This window comes from Phoca vitulina, unplaced genomic scaffold, assembly GCF_004348235.1.
Source record: "Phoca vitulina isolate PV1807 unplaced genomic scaffold, GSC_HSeal_1.0 scaffold13, whole genome shotgun sequence".
Lineage (NCBI taxonomy): Eukaryota > Metazoa > Chordata > Mammalia > Carnivora > Phocidae > Phoca > Phoca vitulina.
In genome coordinates this window covers 14,727,191-14,750,103 of record NW_022589716.1, presented here as the reverse complement: position 1 = coordinate 14,750,103, position 22,913 = coordinate 14,727,191, and the positions used below count along the sequence as shown (strand labels likewise).

Below are 22,913 nucleotides of genomic sequence, written 5' to 3'. Positions count from 1 at the left end.
ATTATGGGGAATGCGCTTAAAAAAAATTTTTTTTACAAGGGGCGCCTGGGTGGCTCAGATGGTTGAGCGTCTGCCTTCGGCTCAGGTCGTGGTCCCGGGGTCCTGGGATCGGGTCCCGCATCGGGCTCCCTGCTGGGCGGGGAGCCTGCTTCTCCCTCTGCCTCTGCCTCTCTCTCTCTCTCTCTGACTCTCATGAATAAATAAATAAAACTTTTAAAAAAAAAAAATTTTTTTTACAAGATGTATACCTCATTTTGTAATCAGAAAAACATTAAGATCATAAATATTTTTAGAATGAGGAGGCTTTCCACTTTCTTAACATAAGGAATTAAGTTTTCCATGCTTCAGGGAGAGAAATGATACAAGAAAAGCAATCTTTCCTCGTTGGCTTCTCTTAAAAAGCTGTACTAGTAGATGAACGTATCTCGGAGCTCCCTCCTCTTGACACAGGATTAGGGATATTCAGTATGACCTGGAGTGGAGGGGTCAATGCGTCTAGGCCACAGCGTCTACGTCTGCACAACTTTTAACCACTTATCTCCTGGGAAAGCAAGGCCCATCTTCACCTCTCCACTAGGACAAGTGTCTGGTGCCGCGCAGGAAACGTGTACCGTGGTGGACCGGGGAATCCCCAGCGCTCGTAGCGTTTAAGAGTAGGGCACTCAAAGGGCAAGAGGAACCGAGCTTCACTTCCTAACCCACAATGCACAGAGCGCCTTTCCGGAAGTAAGGACTACAACCTCCTGGAAGTATTTATCCGGGCGGAAGCGTTTCGCCTAGAATCTGATTGGAAGTGACCAACCGAAGCATTGTGGGACTTTGTCCGTCTCCCAGTACGCATGTGCTAATTGGCTTCGCCTCGCGGGTCCGCGTCCGGGAGGTGACGGCGGCCAGAGAATCACGTCGGCGAAACTGGCCAATCCCTTTCGTGCGCAGGCGCAGTGGTTGGCCAGCACCGGAAGCGCAGGGGGTTGGGGCGGCGGTGACGCGATTCTGTCCGCGTTGGAGGGGCCGGGCCGCAGCTGGAGTCGCCGAGGCTACCGCGTGACGTGGCATAGCAGAAGCCTAAAACGCCAGACCCGGAGCTGCCGCGCCAGTCGTCGAGCAGCGCCCCGTTAGTTCTTGTTCCAGAGCTTCGTCCAACACGCCGGCTAGCGAGCCGTCTCTGCCGCCCTCTTTCTCCCTCAGCTCCTCTTCCTTCGCTCAGTTTGTTGGGAGCGTGAAAGGAGAAGGCCCGGGGACGCCCCAAAACCCCTTCTGCTCCTGCCCATCGCAAGTGCCACTACTGCCATGGGCCTCACCATCTCTTCCCTTTTCTCCCGCCTCTTCGGCAAGAAGCAGATGCGCATTTTGATGGGTGAGTGAGGGCCCGACAACCGAGGGCAGGCCGGGTCTCAGTGCTTGGGACGGCCTCGGGGCCTGTTTGTCCCTCCGCCCGCTCTGGTGGGGGAGGGGCGGCGGGCTCGGGGTCAGGAGGAATTCTTAAGGGGGAACAATGGGGCGATAGGTGGGCGGTCGCCCCAGATCTGTCTAAGAGGCCGGACAGGGCCGCGGGACAAGGTTTCTTCCTTCTGGCTTTGGCTTTCTTTACTTGATCTTACTGAAAGCCAGGCAGGATTGGGCGGAGATGTGGGGGAAGCGAACTCTTCTGATCTCGCTAAGCCCGGAAGACATTGGCGAGGCCCGTTCTGAGAGTGCGGTCTGGCTCGGGCTTCTCCGGTGTGGGCAGCGGTGAGGACGGAGGCAGAACTACTCCAGTCTTCCTCGTCCCCCTTTCTGCTCCGTGTACACACACACTGCACACTCCAGTGGTATGTGGCGCGAGCGGTCGCCGGGAGCCGGGGCCGCCCGGGGCAGGAAGTGACCAGGCCCAGAGCGGTGGCAAGGGAGCACCCTCGGTTTCCCAGGAGAGTCCGGAGTCCTCAGCGCTCACTTCGCCAAACTTACTCCGCTCTGGATTCCACTTCATATTCTTTTCCTTATTAATGTCCCTGAAAACTGAGTTTATCGTGAATCGCCTTTTGGCCACTCTCAAAAACTAAATATGTTGGTTTACTGTCTTTGGTTTTCAAACTAATTTTTATCTAGCTGGTTAAGGTTTAATGAAAAAACTTTTAAAGTTAATTTTTTAAGCCGATAACAAATTTCTAGTAACTGAACATTGTGACCCTTAATTTTAGGGTAACTTTATTTAGTAATAATTATAAAGGGCTCTTTAAAAATTTCTTTTGGAAAATAGGGTTTTGAAAACTGCTCTTCAGCGCCTGTTTTTTTTTTTTGTTTTTTGTTTTTTTTAGCTGAGGGAGAAGGGGCTTGTCACTTGGGTGATGTAAGCGACCCCTCCCCCATATTACTGTGAGCTGTCTCTACATCACAGCTAAGCTCTGTGGACCTCAATAATGCAAAAAGGAGCTCCTCTAAATTAAACGTTTAAACTTGTCGGTTCATCAGGAGCTTGTTTTTTTAGAGTGGGGAGGAAGTTATATTTTCTAGTTCTACTACCATTGAAAGTTTTCCGAAGCAAAATTCAGTAGTAATTCGAGGTGTATGAAGGTTACACATTTAGTTCTTTTTTCTCTTAACTGTTATTTTTAGCTTCTTCACAATTCATGGAATAGTTGTTAATAATTCATTCATAAAGATAAGTCAAAATGTTTTCTCTAAAAAGTTTTTTAGATTTTATTTATGGAGACAATTTTTAAAGGAGGGCAAGCATATTAAGTTTTTAAGGTGCCTGAAAGTTGACAGTCTAAAAAGCATCTGAAGTCATTGGGAGGACTTTGGACTGTGATAAATGAATTTCCAGGCCGTTCCTTAAAGAAGTTAACTAGTTCCTAGTTGTGTTCCTGGAAATGTACTATGTTGGTCCTTTTACTTAAGATTGATTGTAAATGAATTGCTGTGTTTTGTACCCTAAGTCTTTTGTGATGGCTTAAAGTTTCAGCAGGAGAAGAAAAGTAGAGTTATGCTATAAGCACTTTCCTAAATTTACTATATTAGGGGAGCATTTCTCCTACCTCCAAAAAATGACAATTGAAAGAAAATGGAAAAGTATTTAACTTTGTGCATTTGTGCAAGAGGTAGAAGTCATGATTTGGAATTACTTTTTTAATGTTAAATGTTTTATTATTCTGGTTTCCTGTTCTTGTTTTGCTCTTTAATTTTGGGATAATCAGGTTTCCTTGATTAAAAACACTAAAGTCACAAGGTCAAGTTTTATAGTAACTCATCAAATGAAGCATAACCTTAGGAGGATATTGCATGGGTAGGGAAAGAGGTGATTTGGAAGTTTGATAGTTGATTTTTTTTGTCTAGCTTTATGAAGTGACTGCATAAATAATCACTCTTAAGGTCTCTGTCCCTATTCAAGTTTAGAATTGAGTTAATGATTGCTTTTTTCATATTAATGTTCTCTGGCAGATATGTGTGCTTCCTTTACCTTTATAAGGCTTACATAAAATTCATACCTTCTTGAGTCAGTGACTTTTTCAGACTTTATCATTTTAAAGTGTTACTGAAAGATAGCAGTTAGCTAATGAGTCTGGTTTGCCAAATTACTGTGAAGTTTAAAATTTTACACTTGTTCTCCTAGAAGTTCAAATAATTTTAAAAGGTGTTTGAACTAATTAAAAACCAAAGCAGTGTTTTAAATGTAATGTCACTTAAAGTATAGATTGACAGAAATTGTTTAGTTTTTTTTTTTTTGAGAAATCACTCTTGTGAATGATATTACTGAGCTTAAATTCAAAGATGATCAGTTTCCATCTTAGATTTCCCATGTAGCCCTGCATTACCTTATTTTTAGACTAATCTCCAGTGTCTTGATCTGTGATAAGATGTAATTTTGGGAAATGATTCCCCAAGTTTTGTTTACATTGGAAAACACTAGTGTGTTCTGTAGAGGAATTATTAATTCTGAGCTCTTTGAACTTGTGAGTTTTTGCCTATTGAAAAGCTGAGAAAATGTTGCTTTTTAAAAGATTGCTAATAACAGTATAATTCTGTATTGTCTTATATGTGACTGTGGTTTTGGGGGGACCGGTGAGGTTCTTTTATTTGCCAATTTGAAAAATATTACTAATATTTTAAGTGAGCCTTCAAGCTAAAGAGTGGCATTTCATGCTTTTTCCCTAGCATATTTTGTGAATAGATTTATTATGTGATTTTTAATTTTTTGTCCTCATTCTAAAAATAACATGTCTTTTTTTTAATTTTAAAAGAATAAAGTAATAATTAATTATAGTTCCACCATTTCACTCTTGTTAACATTTATTATATTTACTGTCAGGTTTTTAAGAGGAAATTGGAGTTCTCTCTCTCTTTTTTTTTTTTTAAGATTTTATTTATTTATTTGAGAGAGAGAGAGAGAGAGCACATAAGAGGGGGGAGGGTCAGAGGGAGAAGCAGACTCCCTGCTGAGCAGGGAGCCCGATGCGGGACTCGATCCCAGGACTCCAGGATCATGACCTGAGCCGAAGGCAGTCGCTTAACCAACTGAGCCACCCAGGCGCCCAGGAGTTCTCTCTTTTTGACTTAGCTTATTATGAGCATTTTCTCAGGTCATTAGTTGAAAACATAATTGGCAGCCTTTAAAAAAAAAGCCCTTCTGATTAGTTATGTGATATAAGGAAACAATAGAAAAGGCAAAAATCTTAGGTTGATGCTGCTAGAAGTTGATACAGCCACTTTTAGATGTACCCTCTGGCATTATTGCAGATGGTTTTCAGACTTTGATAATTTGCTGCTGATTAACACATGGATCAAAGTGCAGATATTTCTGATCTTTTGGGTAGAGGTAAAATCTAAGCTTATAATAATTTTTCTGTATACCTGGTAGCCTCACTTTCAGTTTTGATGGTCAGACTTCTGAGGAATTAGGTAAAATACTAAGATACTGTATGTCCACCAGAAAAACCTAAAGGCAAGATGGCAGTATATAAATACCATTTGAGAGCTCTGGTATAGACTTAGGGGTTTTGGGGTTTTGGTTTTAATTTTTAAAAATTGAGATGTAATTCACGTAACATAAAATTTATCCCTTTAAAGTGTACAGTTCAGTGGTTTTACTATATTCACAAACTTGTGTCACTATTGCCACTGTCTTTTTTTTTAAGAGCACATGAGTGTGTGGGTGGGAGGGGGGCAGAGGGAGAGAGAATCTTAAGCAGGCTCTACGCCCATCGCAGAGCCCAACAGGGGGCTCAGTCCACCATCCTGAGATCATGACCTGAGCTGAAATCAAGAGTTGGACGCTTAACTGACTGAGCCACCCAGGTGGCCCACCATCACCAATATCTTAATTCTAGAACATATTCATCAGCCCAGAAAGAAACTCTATACCCATTAGTGGTTACTGCTCCCCTTCTTGCCCAGTTCTTCTGCAACCACTCATCTACTTTTAGTTTCTGTGGGTTTGTCTAGTCAGAATAGTTCACATAATGTAATCGTACGATGTGTCTTTTAGGGCCTAGCTTCTTTCATTTAGCATAATGTTTTAAAGGTTCGTATTTTATCGTGTGTCAGTACTTCATTCCTTTTTAAGGCTGAAGAGTAATTCCTTTCTATGAATATACCACATTTTGTTTATCCATTCATCATTTGATGGAAATTTGATTGTTTCCACTCTTTGACTGTTATGAGTAATGCCGCTGTGAACATTTGAAAAGTTCTTGTATGGGCATATAATTTTAATTGTCTTGGGTAAATAAATACCTAGGAGTGGAATTGTTGGGTTCTGTGTTAACTGTACTTAACATTTTAAGGAACTGACAAAACTGTTTTCCATTTCAGCTACACCATTTTACATTCCCATCAGCTGTGTCTCAGGGATCTAACTTCTCCATAAGACTTGGGGTTTTGCATACGTCTTCTACTGCTGTGATTCTGGGGACATTTCTGAACCTCAGATGCTGCGTTTGAAAAATAGAGGGTAGTTGTAAGGTTTATATTACAAAAATGTATGGAATCACCTAGTGTGGTGCTCAGAACACAGTAAGCACTCAATTTAAATTATTTCTAAATAATTATGAAGTTGTATTTTAAGCTTCCTTGTAGAAAATTGAAAGATAAAAACATGAAAAAGAAAAATACTCTGTGTGAAATTTTATCCACCTGAAAATATACTTTTTTCATCCCAGTCTCCTTTCTGCATTTTTTTTTCCAATTTGAGGTCATGGAGTCTAGTGTCTTTAACTTAAACTATAAATATTTCTTGCTGCCACACTTTAGTAGACATGCTTTTTAATGATTGGCTAAGAGTTTTGGGGTAGTTTTGTTGCTGTTAAGACTTTGGTCAAAGTGCAGGTCCAGTTAAGGAGAACAAGTAATTCCAGTATCTTTCAATACAGTGACTTGTTTATGGGGGTGAAAGGGAGGGAGGGCATTACTGGAATGTACAGATTAGTCTTATCTTGGCTAGGTGAGAACTGGTTATAGTTTCATTTTGTGAAGAAAACTCATTGCCAAATATTGCAACAGTAAGGAAGGAGGTACTTAAGAAATGACTGAAGTAGCACAAAATTGTTAGACCAACATGTTTTTGAGTAAAGAACTATATAATGAGTTTTAAGTGACAGTATATGCATCTTTAATCTCACAGTAGAAATCCCTTTTTTAAAAAAAATTCTGGTTTGCATTTATATAGCACTGTTATTTTTTTTGTGCAACTCAAAAGATATATTCATGATTTTAGAATCTTGTATGTGGCTGTGAGCTATTTAACTATCTTACAATTTTTATTTTAAAAATAACTTGCTTATTAAAAAGCCTTATGGTTGCATTATTTTGTAAACACTTCCCCCCCTTTTTTCATTAAGTATATAAAATATATTCAAGGCTCTCAAGCAGTCATCTTCCTAATAGATATATCAGGAAATGTAACCAGGCCAATGTATTAATAAAGGAAATCTGCTACTTTGGAATTTTTTTTTTTAATGAAAGTAACTCATGTTTATTGTGTGAAGAAAATTCTAACTTAGAAGTAGAATATTATGCACGCAATCAGGTGTTGGCAGTTTCATTAAAAATTGGGTTACCTCTGTGCTTTTCTATAACTTAAAATAGTTATATAATGATAATTTGCCTTGAGTTTCTTTCATTCTGTGTCAGTATTTTTGGATTTAAATTGTTTTAGTGATGGTATGAGGTTCAATTGGACTTCCAGTGAGGACTAGCATGTGCCATAGTTCTCAAAACCTAACTCAGGTGGGGCGCCTGGGTGGCTCAGTTAGTTAAGCGTCTGCCTTCCGCTCAGGTCATGATCCTGGGGGATCGAGTCCCACATAGGGCTCCTTTCTCAGCAGGGAGCCTGCTTCTCCCTCTCCCTCTTCCGCTCCCCCTTGCGCTCTCTCACTTTCTGTCAAATAAATAAAATCTTTTAAAAAAACCCCTAGCTCACGTTTTTCTAATCAGCCGTAGTTTCACTTCTTCTGACTTGGGCTTAATCATATTTTGACTTAGATACTTTTTTTTTTTTTTTAAGATTTTATTTATTTATTTGACAGAGAGAGAGAGAGAGAGAACACAAGTAGGCAGAGAAGCAGGCAGAGGGAGAGGGAGAAGCAGGCTCCCCGCAGAACAGGGAGCCCGATGCGGGACTCGATCCCAGGACCCTGGGATCATGACCTGAGCCGAAGGCAGCCGCTTAACCGACTGAGCCACCCAGGCGCCCTGACTTAGATACTTTTTTATTGATTTATTTTTGCTTTTGAGAGAGCTCGTGCAGGCGGGGGAGGGGCACGGAAAGGGAGAGATTTTTTTTTAATATTTTATTTATTTATTTGAGAGAGAGACAGCATGAGCACGAGCGGGGTGAGGGGCAGAGGGAGAAGCAGACTTCCTGCGGAGTAGGGAGCCCGATGGGGGGCTTGATCCCAGGACTCTGGGATCATGACCTGAGCGGAAAGCAGACACTTACCTGACTGAGCCACCCAGGCGCCCTAAGAATCTTTTTTTTTTTTAATTTATTTGTGGGTGCCTGGGTGGCTCAGTCGTTAAGTGTCTGCCTTCGGCTCAGGTCATGATCACGGGGTCCTGAGATGGAGGCCCATATTGGGCTCCCTGCTCGGCGGGAAGCCTGCTTCTCCCTCTCCTACTACCCCGCTTGTGTTCCCTCTCTCGCTGTGTCTCTCTCTCAAATAAAATAAAATCTTAGAAAAAAAAAATTTGTAGAGGAAGAGAGTGCACACACACACATAGACACACACAAGCAGGGGGCGGGGCTGAGGGAGAGAGAATCTTAAGGACTCCATGCTGAACATGGAGCTGGACACAGGGCTCATCTCAGGGCCCTGGGATCATGACCTGAGCCGAAACCAGGAGTTAGCTCCTTAACTAACTGCACCACCCAGGTGCCCCAGAGAGAGAGAATCTTAGGCTCCACATCCAACACAGACCAATTCAGAGCTCAATCCCACCATGCTTAACTGAGCCACCCAGGTGCCCCTTTTAACTTAGGTGCCTAAGGGCGAATTTTGCTTTATTTTAAAATTTGATCAAAATCACCCGAGAAGGACTTATTCTCTCAAGAGACAGCTGCTTTTTTAATTTAATTTTATTTTAATTAAATTAATTAACATATAGTATATTATTAGTTTCAGAGGTAGAGTTCAGTGATTTGTCAGTTGCTTATAACACCCAGTGCTCTGTTACATCACGTAGAGACAGGTTTTTCAAACAATGAAATGATCATATTGTTCTTCCCATTGTTTTCTGTATTTTTACTGAAGATATCAAACTTTAGTTTTGTTTCTTTGTGTCTATTTTAGAATTAGATTTTCTGATTTTTTTTTTTTGGATACTGTCCCATACTCAAAAAACAAAACACCTCCTGGGGCCAGTTGGTTTTTCTGTGCCCATGAGTGAGGGCTTAGTTGCTCACTCTGTCTAGTAAGTGTCATAGTATTTTGGAAAGAATAAACCTGAATATCTCAGTATGAAGGAGTAGGGAACACAGTTTAATTAGAAGACACAGGATACGAAGACATAAATTGCCTGAGTGTACAGAGAGATCTTAAAGCTACCTTTGTAGGGTACAGAGCAGAAAAGGTTGTTATATGGGTAGAAGGGGTCTGAAATTGCCTATAGCCTTTAGTTCTGTTTTGAACTGATAAAAGTTAAACTTACTTGCACAGTAATGTAAATTAGGTAAGTAGGGTGATTTCTGTGTGTGTGTGTTTTCTTTAACTTAATAGCATTTGTTTCATGTACCAATCAAAGTCATTCTTTGATTTAAATATTTAAAAAGCAACCTTGCTTAAATCATGAAGTTGAATTCATTTCACAATCTGTGATAGCGTAAGGGCTCCTGGGTGGCTCCGTCGGTTGAGTGTCTGCCTTTGGCTCAGGTCATGGTCCCAGGGTCCTGGGATGGAGCCCCGCGTCAGGCTCCCTGCTCAGCGGGGAGCCTGCTTCTCCCTCTCTCTCTGCCTGCCGCTCTGCCTACTTGTGTTCTCTCTCTCTGTCAAATAAATAAAATCTTAAAAAAAAAAATCTGTGATAGCATAAATCTAGATGGCCATATGTGATGTCCAGTGATACATTCAGTGAGGTTATTAGATACTGACCTTCCATTTAGAAGGGTTTGACAATGTAGAATATGTGGATTTTGAGAGATTCATACTTAAAATGAGCATTTAATTTGCTCATCACTATCATTGTAATGAAGAAGTATACCCTCTTACTCCAGGATGGATTTTTTTTTTTCCTCAGAAACAAACACATTCTTCCCTACTTGTATCTGCTTCAAAGGAATTGTTTTAAGAATTTAGACATTAGTTACATTGGAGATGAATATGATAAGGCCATTTTTTACAACCCAAATTAACCAATCTTGTTCTCATTTCTGTGCATTTGGTGTAGAAATGAATTTAGGTAGGGGTAATATTGGCCTCATCTTCCTTTATTATCATTTAAGGACACTAGTGCATAGTTAACATTTTTTTAAGATAATTTTTATTCACTTGTTTTTGTTTTTTTTTTAATTTTTTTTTTTTTTTTAAGATTTTATTTATTTGCGAGAGAGAGAATGAGAGACAGCATGAGAGGAAGGAGGGTCAGAGGGAGAAGCAGACTCCCCGCCGAGCAGGGAGCCCAATGTGGGACTCGATTCCAGGACTCCAGGATCATGACCTGAGCCGAAGGCAGTTGCTCAACCAACTGAGCCACCCAGGCGCCCCTATTCACTTGTTTTTATGTGTTCTCTGATTCAATATGTAACTTGGGTTTTTTAAAAATGATAGTAGTTCATAGAATTAATAAGGATTGAATTAGAAAATAGATTAAATGATTCGATCTCCCTGTTTTACAGTTACTTTCTCTGGGCTCAGTTTCCTAGAGTGACTTGTTTAAAGACACTTAACTGGGGCGCCTGGGTGGCTCAGTCGTTAAGCATCTGCCTTCGGCTCAGGTCATGATGCCAGGGTCCTGGGATTGAGCCCCGCATCAGGCTCCCTGCTCCGCGGGAAGCCTGCTTCTCCCTCTCCCACTCCCCCTGCTTGTGTTCCCTCTCTCACTGTGTCTCTCTCTCTCTGTCAAATAAATAAAATCTTAAAAAAAAAAAAAATAAAGACACTTAACTAATTTGTGGCAAAGCAAATCTAGAGACCAGAGCCTGAGTCAGCCAGATACTCTTTTCTTTTCACTACTACATGCTGTCTCTCTAGGTCTAGAAAGAAAAATGGAAAGGCTTTCTGTAGCAAGTGTTGCCCTTGGGGATCAGAAATGAAGTAATTTCATTTCTAACTCATTTGTGCTTTGACCAGTCGACTTTTGCTTTCAAACTATAAATTTGTTGTAAAATTAATTCTTAGTGTGTGTGCTTTTGGTCTAGATTTAAAAATTTTAATGTCTTTTTCTAGTTGGATTGGATGCTGCGGGCAAGACGACCATTCTGTATAAACTGAAGTTAGGGGAGATAGTCACCACCATTCCTACCATTGGTAAGAAAGTTTACGGATGACTTTAATTTATATCATAATATATTATAAAATGAAATAGAATATGGTTTAATTTTATTCCTAGGTATCTTATGGTTTTTATAGTTTTCTGAGTACAGATCCTTTGCCTCTTTGGTTAGATTTATTCCTAGGTATCTTATGGTTTTTATAGTTTTCTGAGTACAGATCCTTTGCCTCTTTGGTTAGATTTATTCCTAGGTATCTTACAGTTTTTATAGTTTTCTGAGTACAGATCCTTTGCCTCTTTGGTTAGATTTATTCCTAGGTATCTTATGGTTTTTATAGTTTTCGAATATGGTTTAATTTTAAAGCAATTTTTTTAGGCTTTATTATTTTAGAGAGCTTTATGCTCACAGAAAAATTGAGAGGAAGGTACAGAGATTTCTCATAAACTCCCTGCCCCTGTGTATATATAGCTTCCCCCTTTATCAACATCACTCACTCGAGTGGTACATTTGTTATAACTGATGAACTTCATTGACATAATCATCCAAAGTCCGTAGTTTACCTTAGAGTTCCCTCTTGGTGTTGTGCATTCTGTGGGTTTGGACAAGTGTACTATGGCATAAATCTATCATTATAACTGGCTTAGGTTTTTTCAGTTTGTTGATTAGGAGATTTTTAAAAAGCAATTCTGAGAGAATTCCACAGTAAGGGGTTTTATTTTCTTAATGACATTTTGCACAACTGTCTTTTTTTTCTTTGTAGGTTTTAATGTGGAAACAGTAGAATATAAGAACATTTGTTTCACAGTATGGGATGTTGGTGGTCAAGATAAAATTAGGCCTCTCTGGAGGCATTACTTCCAAAACACCCAGGTAAGGAATGCTATACAGTTTGTATAACTTTTCTTTATATGTTTTATGCTTTAAAGTTTCTTTTGATATCTACTATTTAACTGAGTGTTGGCGTTCTTATATGAGTTGGCATTCTTATCACTACTTACATATTCTTCAGTGAACTCTCTCACTCATGCCTTTGAAGGCTATTACCCAGGATGGAAGAGTTACATAGCCATCATAACAATATTTTGGCAGATTAGGTGGAGGTGGTTCTCAAGATTGAATTAGGAGTTCTGTTTGTTTCGTTCTTAGTCTAGAAAGTAAGGTCTATATAACTTTATGTCATTTTAATTTTTAATGAATAAAAAGCAATTAGTAGTCCTTCATTTAGCCCAGTTAAAAGTGTTTACCTTATTAAAATACATTAAGAAAAAAAATATACTGGGGTTCCTAGTGGTGTAGTTGGTTATGTGTCTGACTCTTGGTTTCAGCTCAGGTCATGATCTCAGGGTTATGAGATAGACCCCCCGTGTTGGGCTCTGCAGTCAGGGCAGAGTCACCTTGAGATTCTTTTCTCCCTCTCCCCCTCCTGTTCATTTTCTCTCTCTCTCTCTTTCTAAAATAAATCTTTAAAAAATATATATTAATGTAGATCCACTTCATTGATTTATAAGGTATTTTTATATTATCATGTAGTGTGTAGTGGCATGGGAGAGACCTTAGTAATCCTGTGAGTAGGAGTTCTCGAATTCGGCTGCATATTAGAATCACCTGGGGAGCTTTAAAAAAAACATTAAAAAATTAAGTCCTGGGATCAAGCCCCGAATCGGGCTCTCTGCTTGGTGGGAGGCCTGTTCTCCCTCCCCCACTCCCCCTGCTTGTGTTCCCTCTCTTACTGTGTCTCTCTCTGTCAAATAAAAAAAATTAAAAAATTAAAAATCCCAAAGTGTTGATCATTAATTAGCTCCATACCAATTGAATTAGAATCTCTGGGGATATAAACTAGGTATCAGTAATGCTTCTCAAACTTTGATGTGCATATGAATCACCTGGGTATTTGTTAAAATACAAATCAATTTAGTAGGGCCTGACTAAGGCCTGAGATTCCGCATTTCTAGCAGGTTCTCAGGTGGTGGTGGTGCTGGTTTGGGGCCTTACTTTGAAGAACAAGGCTCTGGTATAAGGTTTTCAACAGCACTGTTGACATTTTGGGCTAACTCTTAATTGTTGGGTGAGGGGAGGTTCTCTGCACTGTAGAATGTTTAGCAGCATCCCTGGCTTCTACCCACTAGGTGCCAGTAGCAGACCCCACCTCCAACCCAGTTGCAGTAACCAAAAATATCTCCACATATTGCAAAATATGCTCTGGGGACAAGATTGCGCCCACTTGAGAACCACTGCTCTAGTCTAATTCTTATATAGGAGCAAGCTGAAGCTTGGAATGACTTACTAGGACTGGAGAGGTTGGTTTTGTTCCAGATTACTCTTTAACCTTGTTCCAACTCAGTTTTGTTTACTACCACAGGAGAGGTTTCTTATCAGTTTTTGTTTACTACTGGAGTTGATACATACATTTTTTAAGTAATGTGTGATGTTACAAGCACTTCATTTATGTTTAAGATGTGCAGATGTCATTCTTGTTCTTCAACTCTTAAAACATAGTATGCAAGTGAGGTATATTGCCACCAGGTGGCAGTGAATACCCTAGGTGAGTTGGCTGGAACTGGTATACCAGATTTAAGTAGTGTGTCCTGTTAAATAAATGGCATGCTTTTTTATTTAAAAATTAGAATATTTCTGTTCGTTAGCTGTGATTAGAAAACTTTTTTTTTTTTTTTAAGATTTTTATTTATTTATTTGACAGAGAGATACAGTGAGAAAGGGAACACAAGCAGGGGGAATGGGAGAGGGAGAAGCTGGCTTCCCACCGAGCAGGGAGCCGGGTGCAGGGCTCCATCCAAGGACTCTGGGATCATGACCTGAGCCGAAGACAAACGCTTAACGACTGAGCCATCCAGGCGCCCCGAAAAGCATGTGACTCATATTTTGATACGAGTCACATGCTTTAAAAAACTTCATTATGGAAATTGTCAAATGTACACAAAAGTAGAGAGAATAGCATATAAACTTTCACATATCTGTTACCCAACTTCAATTATTAGGATATGGCCAATATTGTTTAATTGATGTTTCTCTCTAATGTACTTCACCTTTTGGATTATTTTAAAGTAAGTCATAGTCATTTCATTTAGGGAATATGTTTTTGAAGTAAAATTAGGGACAAAGTAAAACTTTGCTAATCCTTAGTTTGTAATTCTTGACTAAGAGTAACCCTGGTCTTAACCTAAATTTGTTTAGAATGCTTTGTATGTAATGTACTTTTGCATTTTTGTTCTGTTTCGGTTTTTTTTGGGGGGGGAGTGCTCGTGCATGTGACGGGGAGGGGTAAAGGTAGAGGGAGAGAGAGAATCTTAAGCAGGGTCCGTGCCCACCATGGAGCCCAGCATGAGGCTTGATCTCACAACCCTGAGATCATGATCTGAGCCAAAATCAAGTGTTGGACACTTAACTGAGCCACCCAGGTGCCCCATTTACTTTTGAGTTCTTAAGATTAGATCCATTCCTGGCCTCTTTGGATCACCTTGTAATCAAAAGTCCCAAGTACTTCTTCCTAGAGAACTCACGACTACAGGGGAAAGTTTTTATGTGTTACCAGATGTAACATCAGCTAAGCTCTTACACCAGCTTTTCTAGTATTTCTGATCAGTTCTATTAGCTATAAAATTGAAAAGAAACGAATACTGTTTAACCATGCTTCTAACTTAATAAGCCAGGACACAGGATTTATTGTAGTAAATTCCTCTTCCCTCATTAGATAATTCCAATTATTTTGCTGTTCTAAGTAAGTAAATACTTGGCCTTTTAAGAGGTCTTTTATTGTAGCCAAACTTATCTTTAGAATCCTAGCTTTTCTACACTTTTGATTCTAGGTTGTACCAGGAAGTGAATAACTGAATTTATTACTGAAATACTTCTTTCTCTCAGTAGTGTTACTTTGGAACTGATAGTGTTATTTACATCTTAAAACAAAATAAAAATGGATTGTTAGTAGTACAAATAAAATTGGATCCCTTTTGGAGCCATTGCCTCTAGAGGGATAGATTTTAAAAAGGAATAACTTTTGGAATAGGAGGGAAAGGAGGAGACAACATTTACTAAAGCCTGTGATAAGCCAAGTGCAAAGTAGATTCTTTTATACCTGTATGATTACATTTAACAGGCTTATAAAGTTGGCTGGCATGGTTTTATTTTTATAGAAGAGGAGGCATGTTCCAGGATTAGGTCATTTATGTAATAAGTAGTCTTGAGATTTGAATTTGGATATCTTTCCATTATGCCATACTGGCTCTCATAGCACCAAAAGTATTTTCAAAGATTAGGAGGTTTAAAATGATGGTTTCCAGCAGAGACAAAGGAAATGGGTTTGAAATTCGCTAGACCAAAGAAAATCATCATTTAATGACCATAGCCGAAAATAAATATTAGGTATCCTGGCAAGCTCAGTACTATGATGGTACTGAGGGGTACATACAAAATGAAGTAGCTCTTTGCCCTAAGTGGATTTTATGCTCTTGGTGGAGTTAATCTATTTATTTATATAAATAAGCAAGCACAAGACAGTTTGTGATTAAGTGACAAATGATCAAAAAATACTTCAGTGGTCAGGGTTGTGGGGAGAATAATATTTAATCATTTTAGTATTAATAGGAATAGATTTTTAACAAAACTATCAAGGTAATCTGCCCTCTCTAGTTGAAAATTTTATACTTTCCCATTTGAAAGTTTTTAGAAAAGTCTTAACTGTTTCCTTAATTCCATTTCTTTTCTAGAATAGAATTCTAATGTTTGTGAATATCTGATAAGAATGGTTACTACTTTTCTTTTTGTTAAGAATTTCGTATTTGGGGGCACCTTGCTGACTTAGTCTATAGAGTATGTGACTCTTGATCTCAGGATTGTGAGTTAAAGCCCCACCTTGGGCCTAGAGTTTACCTAAAAAATAAAAATAAAAGAATTTCTTATTTGATCAAGTCAACAACATTGTGGAGCAGGGCTTACTTTTTTATAAGAAGCCTACAAAAACTATTTTGTGTGCCCCTTCCCTCTTTTTTTTTTAAGAAACACTTTATGCATGCCTTTTACTGAATATGCTAATTCAGTCAGTAAATTCATGCATCTTTAGGATCTTTGGTTCTTTTTCCTTTTGTTCCCACTTAGTGACCATTTTGTTACTTGGACTTATCTGCACTTAACATGCAAGGGAAGAGGGATAAAATTTATTCATAGTGTAGTTGAGAAAAGTGATCAGTTGGTTAAGATTTTTTTTTAAGACTTTATTTATTTAGAGAGAACATGTGAGTGGGAGAGGGGCAAAAGGGAGAGGGAGAAAAAGAATTGTTAGCAGACTCCCATGCTGAGCGTAGAGCCCCATGGGAGGCTTGATCCCACGACCCTGAGATCATGACCTGAGCCGAAATCAAGAGTCAGATGCTCTGACTGAGCCACCCAGGTGCCCCCCAATTTTTTTTTTTTTAGTAACATAAGTTAAAATCACAAATAGTGCTCAAATCTATTTTTAGTACTTAGGGCACTGTTCTTTTTTTGTTGTTCTTTTAATAAGGAGACATTGTCTTCCAAATGTTTAACTCAGTATGGTTCTTCTGTCTGTACTTATATTTTATATTTAGTGTCTCCTTTAAGGTTAACTGTTGCAATTTATTTAAACAATTTTTCCCCAGGGTCTTATTTTTGTGGTAGATAGTAATGATCGTGAAAGAATTCAGGAAGGAGCTGAAGAGCTGCAGAAAATGGTAAGAATATTTTTTAAATTTATTATTTCCAAGATTGTTTTTCAGGGTGACAGTGGTAGTGTTAGTGGTTGGTACATCTTACTGTGATTAGATTACACAAATGAATTGTTTCAGAGCTAGAAAGAACCTTGAGGAACTGTCATGACAGGTTCTTAAGAACACACATAAAAATCTCCTATAGAGCTTTTTAAAAAACACACAGAAGAGTAGCTACTTCATTAAGTTGGGAGCAAGGCTCAGCTTGTTTTTAGCATGCTCCAGGGGGTGATATGTCTCTGGTTGAGGATATCTCCATTAGTCCAGTCCTTTATTTAATAGATTAAAAATCTGTAGTTTTGGAACTTTTGTGATCTAGGAATCTTGGTTCAAACCCCTTGTTCCCAGGGTCTTTGGGTTTGGTTTTCTCTGTTCTGTACCTATATAATACATACTTTGAAATATTTCATAATAGCAGCCATGATAAAGAATTCCACCTGAAGATAGTAGCATTTTGGTTGATAACGGTGTTTTGGCTTTGCCATGTATCAGATCGTTCTCATGTACGGTTGACCCTTGAGCAACATGGGGGTTAGGAGTGCCGACTCATGGCCCACTCACCATGTGTACAGTTGGAAATCCACGTATAAGTTTTGAGTCCTCAAAAACTTGACTACTGCTTTTGCGGGCCACAGTTTAGTGGCCGGAATATTGCCTCCTGAGGCCATGCCTTCCCGTCCTAGGTGGCAGTTCTTCGTGCCAGTCATAATTGTAACCCAAAGAGCAAGCAGCTACCAAGCCCTCTGACTCTGGAGTGGGAGGCAGGGAGGGTGGGCCTGCATAGGTCCCCGGTGCCCAGGTGGTGCATCCCAAGGACCGCTTGACGCTGCTGGTCAGGCTGAGAGCACAGACAAAACAATAACTCTTGGAATATAAATCAGTAGTTAATGCAAATGAAGAAAAAACTCCAGAACAAATCATGCCAGATAAGCAAATTGAAGCTAAAACCGAGGACCTGGAAAATGAAATTGAAGAGTTAAAAATTGCTTTTGAAATGAAAAAAGCTTGCATTAAAGGATGCAACTTTCAACTACACTTAAAAAAAAACCTGGAGAAAACCCCAAGTGTGCTCATGGATAACATGAAACATGTATTAAAGCTAAATTAATAATGAAATCACACCAGGAATCTTGGAATTTGGAGGAAAAGCTGCTTGATGTTGGGAAGACGAGATTAGAACAGATGTTTAGAAAATGTTTTAGGAATACAGACTGAAAAGAGCAAACAGAACGATGAATTCGGACAATATGGAAAATTCAGATGAGATAAAGACCAGACCACAAAACCTACAAATGGAGATATAGATTACTAAAATTATTCAGTATGTGTTCCAGAACCTCATTTAGGGAGTAAAGGCAATTGGGCAGAGGATTTTGCCTTTAAGGAAACTGTTCTACAGCTTGAGAAGAATCTCACCGTGATCTAATAAGAATTCTGTTTTGTCATTTTTTTGTTTTGGTCTTTATATGTCATTTAAATAGCAGATTTCAAGTAAAATTCTTTTTAATGTTTTTGGAACTATTGTTAATACTCCAGTTTTTTTGTGGCTTAGCACTTTAACATGGAATCTGTTGTTTTAAATAAAAGTGACTGGCATACTCAAAAAGAATCTGAGAATCTTAGTTTTGGGAGGGTTTGTCAACAAGGACCCTGGGATCGTGACCCAAGCTGAAGGCAGTTGCCTAACCAACTGAGCCACCCAACCAACTGAGCCACCCAGGCGCCCCACCGATCCTGACTCTTAATGGATGATCATGAAAGCTGAAATGAATGATTTACTTTAATGGAGTGCAGGATGATTGGCTTGAAAAATAGTTTTGCTTTACTTGAAAGGCATATGATTATTTGCTTGGGATTTCAAAATTGAAGGATATGAGATTTAAGTGTCCCTGAACTTTATGTAGTGAAATTAGGTTGATGTTTAATAATATATTTAATGTTGAATAAGTGGTATATGCAGGAAGACAGTGTTTTACCTAGTTTGTCACAGTGATTTGAGTTCCAGTTTGTTAGTTGTTAACATCTTAGCTTTTGTTTTCAGCTTCAGGAAGATGAGTTGCGAGATGCAGTGTTGCTGCTTTTTGCGAACAAACAGGATTTGCCAAATGCTATGGCCATCAGTGAAATGACAGATAAATTAGGTCTTCAATCTCTTCGTAACAGAACAGTAAGTATTTGGAGGTTCATATTAACCACCTGACTTTTAGAATTAATGTAATTGCTTAAGTATTCACTTTAAGTACATATTAAGGAATTGTCCCTTTTGAACAGATAATGTGCACATCATTAAAAAAAAAACAAAGTAATATACTCTTACAGACATGAGCCCTTTCAGGCTTTTCTGTGTGTTCAATTTTTAAACTATGTTAATTATATCTTCTCTTTTTTTTTTTTTTTTTTTAAAAGAGAGGGCTAGAGGGAGAGAGTCCCGGGCAGGCTCTACAGCCAGTGCAGAGCCCAATATGGGGCTCGATCTCATGACCCTGAGATCATGACCTGAGCCAGAATCAGGAGTTGGACACTTAACTGATTGAGCCACCTAGGCTCCCCTCCATTTTTTAACTTTTAATATTTATCCTTTAAGGATCCAAATGTTTAGGTACCTTTATTTCATTTGGTTTTTGTTAACTTTATCCTCAAAACATTAAGTATCAATAAAAGATGTACTTTACGAGAATTGTATAATCTAAAGATTATTGATATTGTTAATTTTACTTTTATATCTTTTATTTTTTTTATTTTTATTTTTTAAAAGAATTTATTTATTTATTTGACAGAGAGAGGGAACACAAGCAGGGGGAATGGGAGAGGGAGAAGCAGGCTTCCCGCTGAGCAGGGAACCCGATGCGGGGCTCGATCAATTTATGTCTTTTAAATAGCTCTGCAGCAAGTATTTTGTAATTTGGTTTTCTTACTAAAACTGGGAAATTTTTGCAGCCCTATTTTAGATAATCTTGTTTTATACTGTTTGCCTTTTAACATCCAAAGCTTATGAACTATCATTATGACATTAAACAAGTTTTTAATTTAAAATTAAAAGAAGTATTATGCTTGTTCTCCAGTAGCTTGTTTTAGATCAGTGATTTAAATACTGGCAAAACACAATATACCGTTTTATATATAAAAATGGTATCACAAACTTTAGTGTGACTTGTGCTTTACAGTGGTTTTTCACTAAGTTGTCAACAAGGCAGATAGTGTGCTGTGGCAGTAACTGTACAGGCTGTTGGAGATGTCCCCGGCTGCTTTAAACAAGATGAACTATAGATGATACCAGTTTTCAGTGCTGTGAAGATAAGAATTTATACCTTTTTTTTTTTAAGATTTTATTTATTTGAGAGGGAGGGAAAGCACGAGCAAGGGGAGGGGCAGGGGGAGAAGCAGGCTCCCCGCTGATCAGGGAGCCCGATGTGGGACTCGATCCCAGGACCCTGGGATCATGACCTGAGCTGAAGGCAGACACTTAACGGACTGAGCCACCCAGGCGCCCTAAGAATTTATACCTTTAACCAGCCTTCTAGGTTACTGGGGTGTTTTGGTATTCAAATAATAATTGGCAATGTGGTGTACTTGCATTGACCTTGGCAATATTAAAGCAAGGTCTTTATTGTAAGGCAGAATAAAACAGGTCAGTAAAGAAAAATAATAAAAATAAACTATCTCTTAAAGGTAATTAAATTGTTGGGGTGCCTGAGTGGCTCAGTCATTAAGTGTCTGCCTTCGGCTCAGGTCATGATCCCAGGGTCCTGGGATCGAGCCCCACATCAGGCTCCCTGCCTCCGCAGGAAGCCTGCTTCTCCCTCTCCCACTCCCCCTGCTTGTGTCCCCTCTCTTGCTGTGTCTCTCTCTCTGTCAAATAAATAAAATATTTAAAATAAAAAATTAAAAAAGTAATTAAATTGTTTTCTAGATCTTTTTCTTGCTCTTTGTTAACATTTCTTGGTATTTCATATAGTTCCTGGTACCATTTTAAAAAGTGAAACTTTTTGGAATGCATGGGAACTAAAGATAGTGAAATTATCTGAAAAGCTTGCTTCCAATGTCAACAGCTCCTATTCTTTTCAAAAGTTTGCCTCCTGTACTCTGAACTTTGTTTTATGGGAAACGAGGGTTATAAAGACCTGGTGGGTACTTAATTAGTTACTAATCTTCCTATGAATGTTCTTTTTGGATTAAGGAGTACATTGTTGATTAAATCTATTGAATGGGTAGGAGTACCTTTAAATATGACAGGAGTTTTGTGAGAAGCATGTATGAGAACACTTCCAATCTATACAGTTACTGAGATTATTAAATATAAAAGTAATCATGAGATGTAAACTGTATTTACTCCTTTATTGCTATAGTTTTATATATTAATTTTTTGTTTCCTTTTTTCCTATACATTGATGGTGACTGCTGACTATTACCCTTGGGCAGTTGGGGGAAATACTTAATTTTCTGATCACAAAATTTTAAAGACTGTGGTTATATATAGTCTTCTGTTAATCAAGTATTTTCTTGTTCTTCCTTTACAGTGGTATGTTCAAGCCACTTGTGCTACACAAGGAACTGGTCTGTATGAGGGACTTGACTGGCTGTCAAACGAGCTTTCAAAACGTTAAATGAAACTGGATATCTAACCAAGGACACATTTGATAGAATTGGTCTAGGCTTGTTACAACAAAATTAGTTTGCATCTTGGTTATTAAACAGTATCCGGGACTGGTTTGGGCAGAATATTACAGCGTTTAAACTTCTTTTGTTGCCAATTATTGTTGACCAAGTATAATATTGCTATTTAGCAATATGCTTGGTTTTAAAGAAATTCTCCTTAACTTGGGAAAAAAGTGTCCTCTTTTAATTTTAATTCCCTTAAGCCTAAATGCCTGGACATAGCTATTGTGACACCTTTAAATAAATCCGTTTTGAATGTTTTTTGAGCCCACGAGAAATAATGTTTTAAAGTTATCCCCTTGCTACTTTAATGATACCTTTATCATTCCTGGGACAGTCTGCTGATTTAAAAAATGTAGCATTCCATTTGTATTTATTTTTCTCCCTTGCCAAAAAGATCTTCTAATACTGCTTGTACCAGCCAGGGAAATGCTCCAAAACACTATTCAGATCTCTTGCACTGAGGAACTTATATTTCCCCCCCTTCTTGAATCCTGGCTTTCATCAGCCAAGCTTACCTTAGTGTGGTTTGGATTTGATAGCTAATTAGGTTCTGTGCTGGTTGCAAAGAGTTCATATTGAGATGATTTTTAATACCCAGCAGATTGTCTTCCTTTATATTGTATCTTTTTTATGTTGCATGTTGCTTTTTGGTATCAGCCTGACTCTTTGCCCAGTATATGATAGTTCTGCTGATGTTTTGTTTATCGGTGAACATATCTTCATTAAGAGTTTTTGGAAAACTCATCAAACTCAGTAAGTTTTCTTCATAACCCATTTGGAATTATTCCTAATAAAATGATAAAAATATGTAATTGTGTGTGTTCTTTTTGAGTCTTGAAGATGTTTGAAATGGATTTTCTTATTTACCAAGTTAATTTGCATATATTACATTTTGTGAACAATAATATAGGTCTCAGTGAGTTTACTAATTGTTTAAATTGGAAGTAAGGTATGGGTTGCTATCATGTGTGTAACAGTGGGGGTTAACTTCAAAATTTTAGTTTCCTTTAATAAAATAGAATTTGACACTGTACATTTCTAAACTCAGATCAAGAGTAAAAAGCTGTAATAAAATGAACTGCCCAAAAAGCATGTATGATGTGTTTGTTTCACAACTAATGTTAGTTTAAAAAATGCAAGTGCTGTTTGCGTGGCAGAATGCAGACTGTTAGTGATGCCGCTCTCCTACGTCAAGGAGTTCACAAGCACTTTGTTTTAGCTCCACGTATTTCAGAACTTCTGCGGAGAGCTGCATGTAACAAATTCTTTGTTAATAAGGCAAAGGTATATATACTTCATTAACTACCTTTATGAAGTTATTAAGGACTCACCTTGGTAACCTTAAGAGTAATTAACTTAGTTTTTGTCTACAATGTTTTATGTATCTTACAAATCTTTCAAATTCTTAGTGGCTTGTATAGCTTCACATGAATTTCTGGATTGAAATTTTATTTCCAAACCAAATATATGCTAGTAAAATAATATATATTTTTGAATCATAAAAAAAAAATGCTGGATCAAGTGAAAGGAAATTGGAATTAAGTAGTTGATGATGGTCATGCAGGTTACTGGGGTAAAGTGTGTGTTTAACATGGGTCATTCGATGTAAG

General features: G+C 38.4%; 1 protein-coding gene across 1 annotated transcript; it reads left to right on the top strand.

Annotated features, from left to right (window-relative positions):
- The first annotated feature begins 546 nt into the window (after window positions 1–546).
- On the top strand, window positions 547–22,109 carry ARF4 (ADP ribosylation factor 4). Its single transcript, XM_032411547.1, has 6 exons — window positions 547–1,357; window positions 10,857–10,937; window positions 11,664–11,773; window positions 16,537–16,608; window positions 18,686–18,811; window positions 21,162–22,109. Exons 1-6 carry the CDS (start codon window positions 1,291–1,293, stop codon window positions 21,246–21,248), a joined length of 543 nt encoding a protein of 180 aa, XP_032267438.1. The 5' UTR covers window positions 547–1,290; the 3' UTR covers window positions 21,249–22,109.
- Window positions 22,110–22,913: the final 804 nt, after the last annotated feature.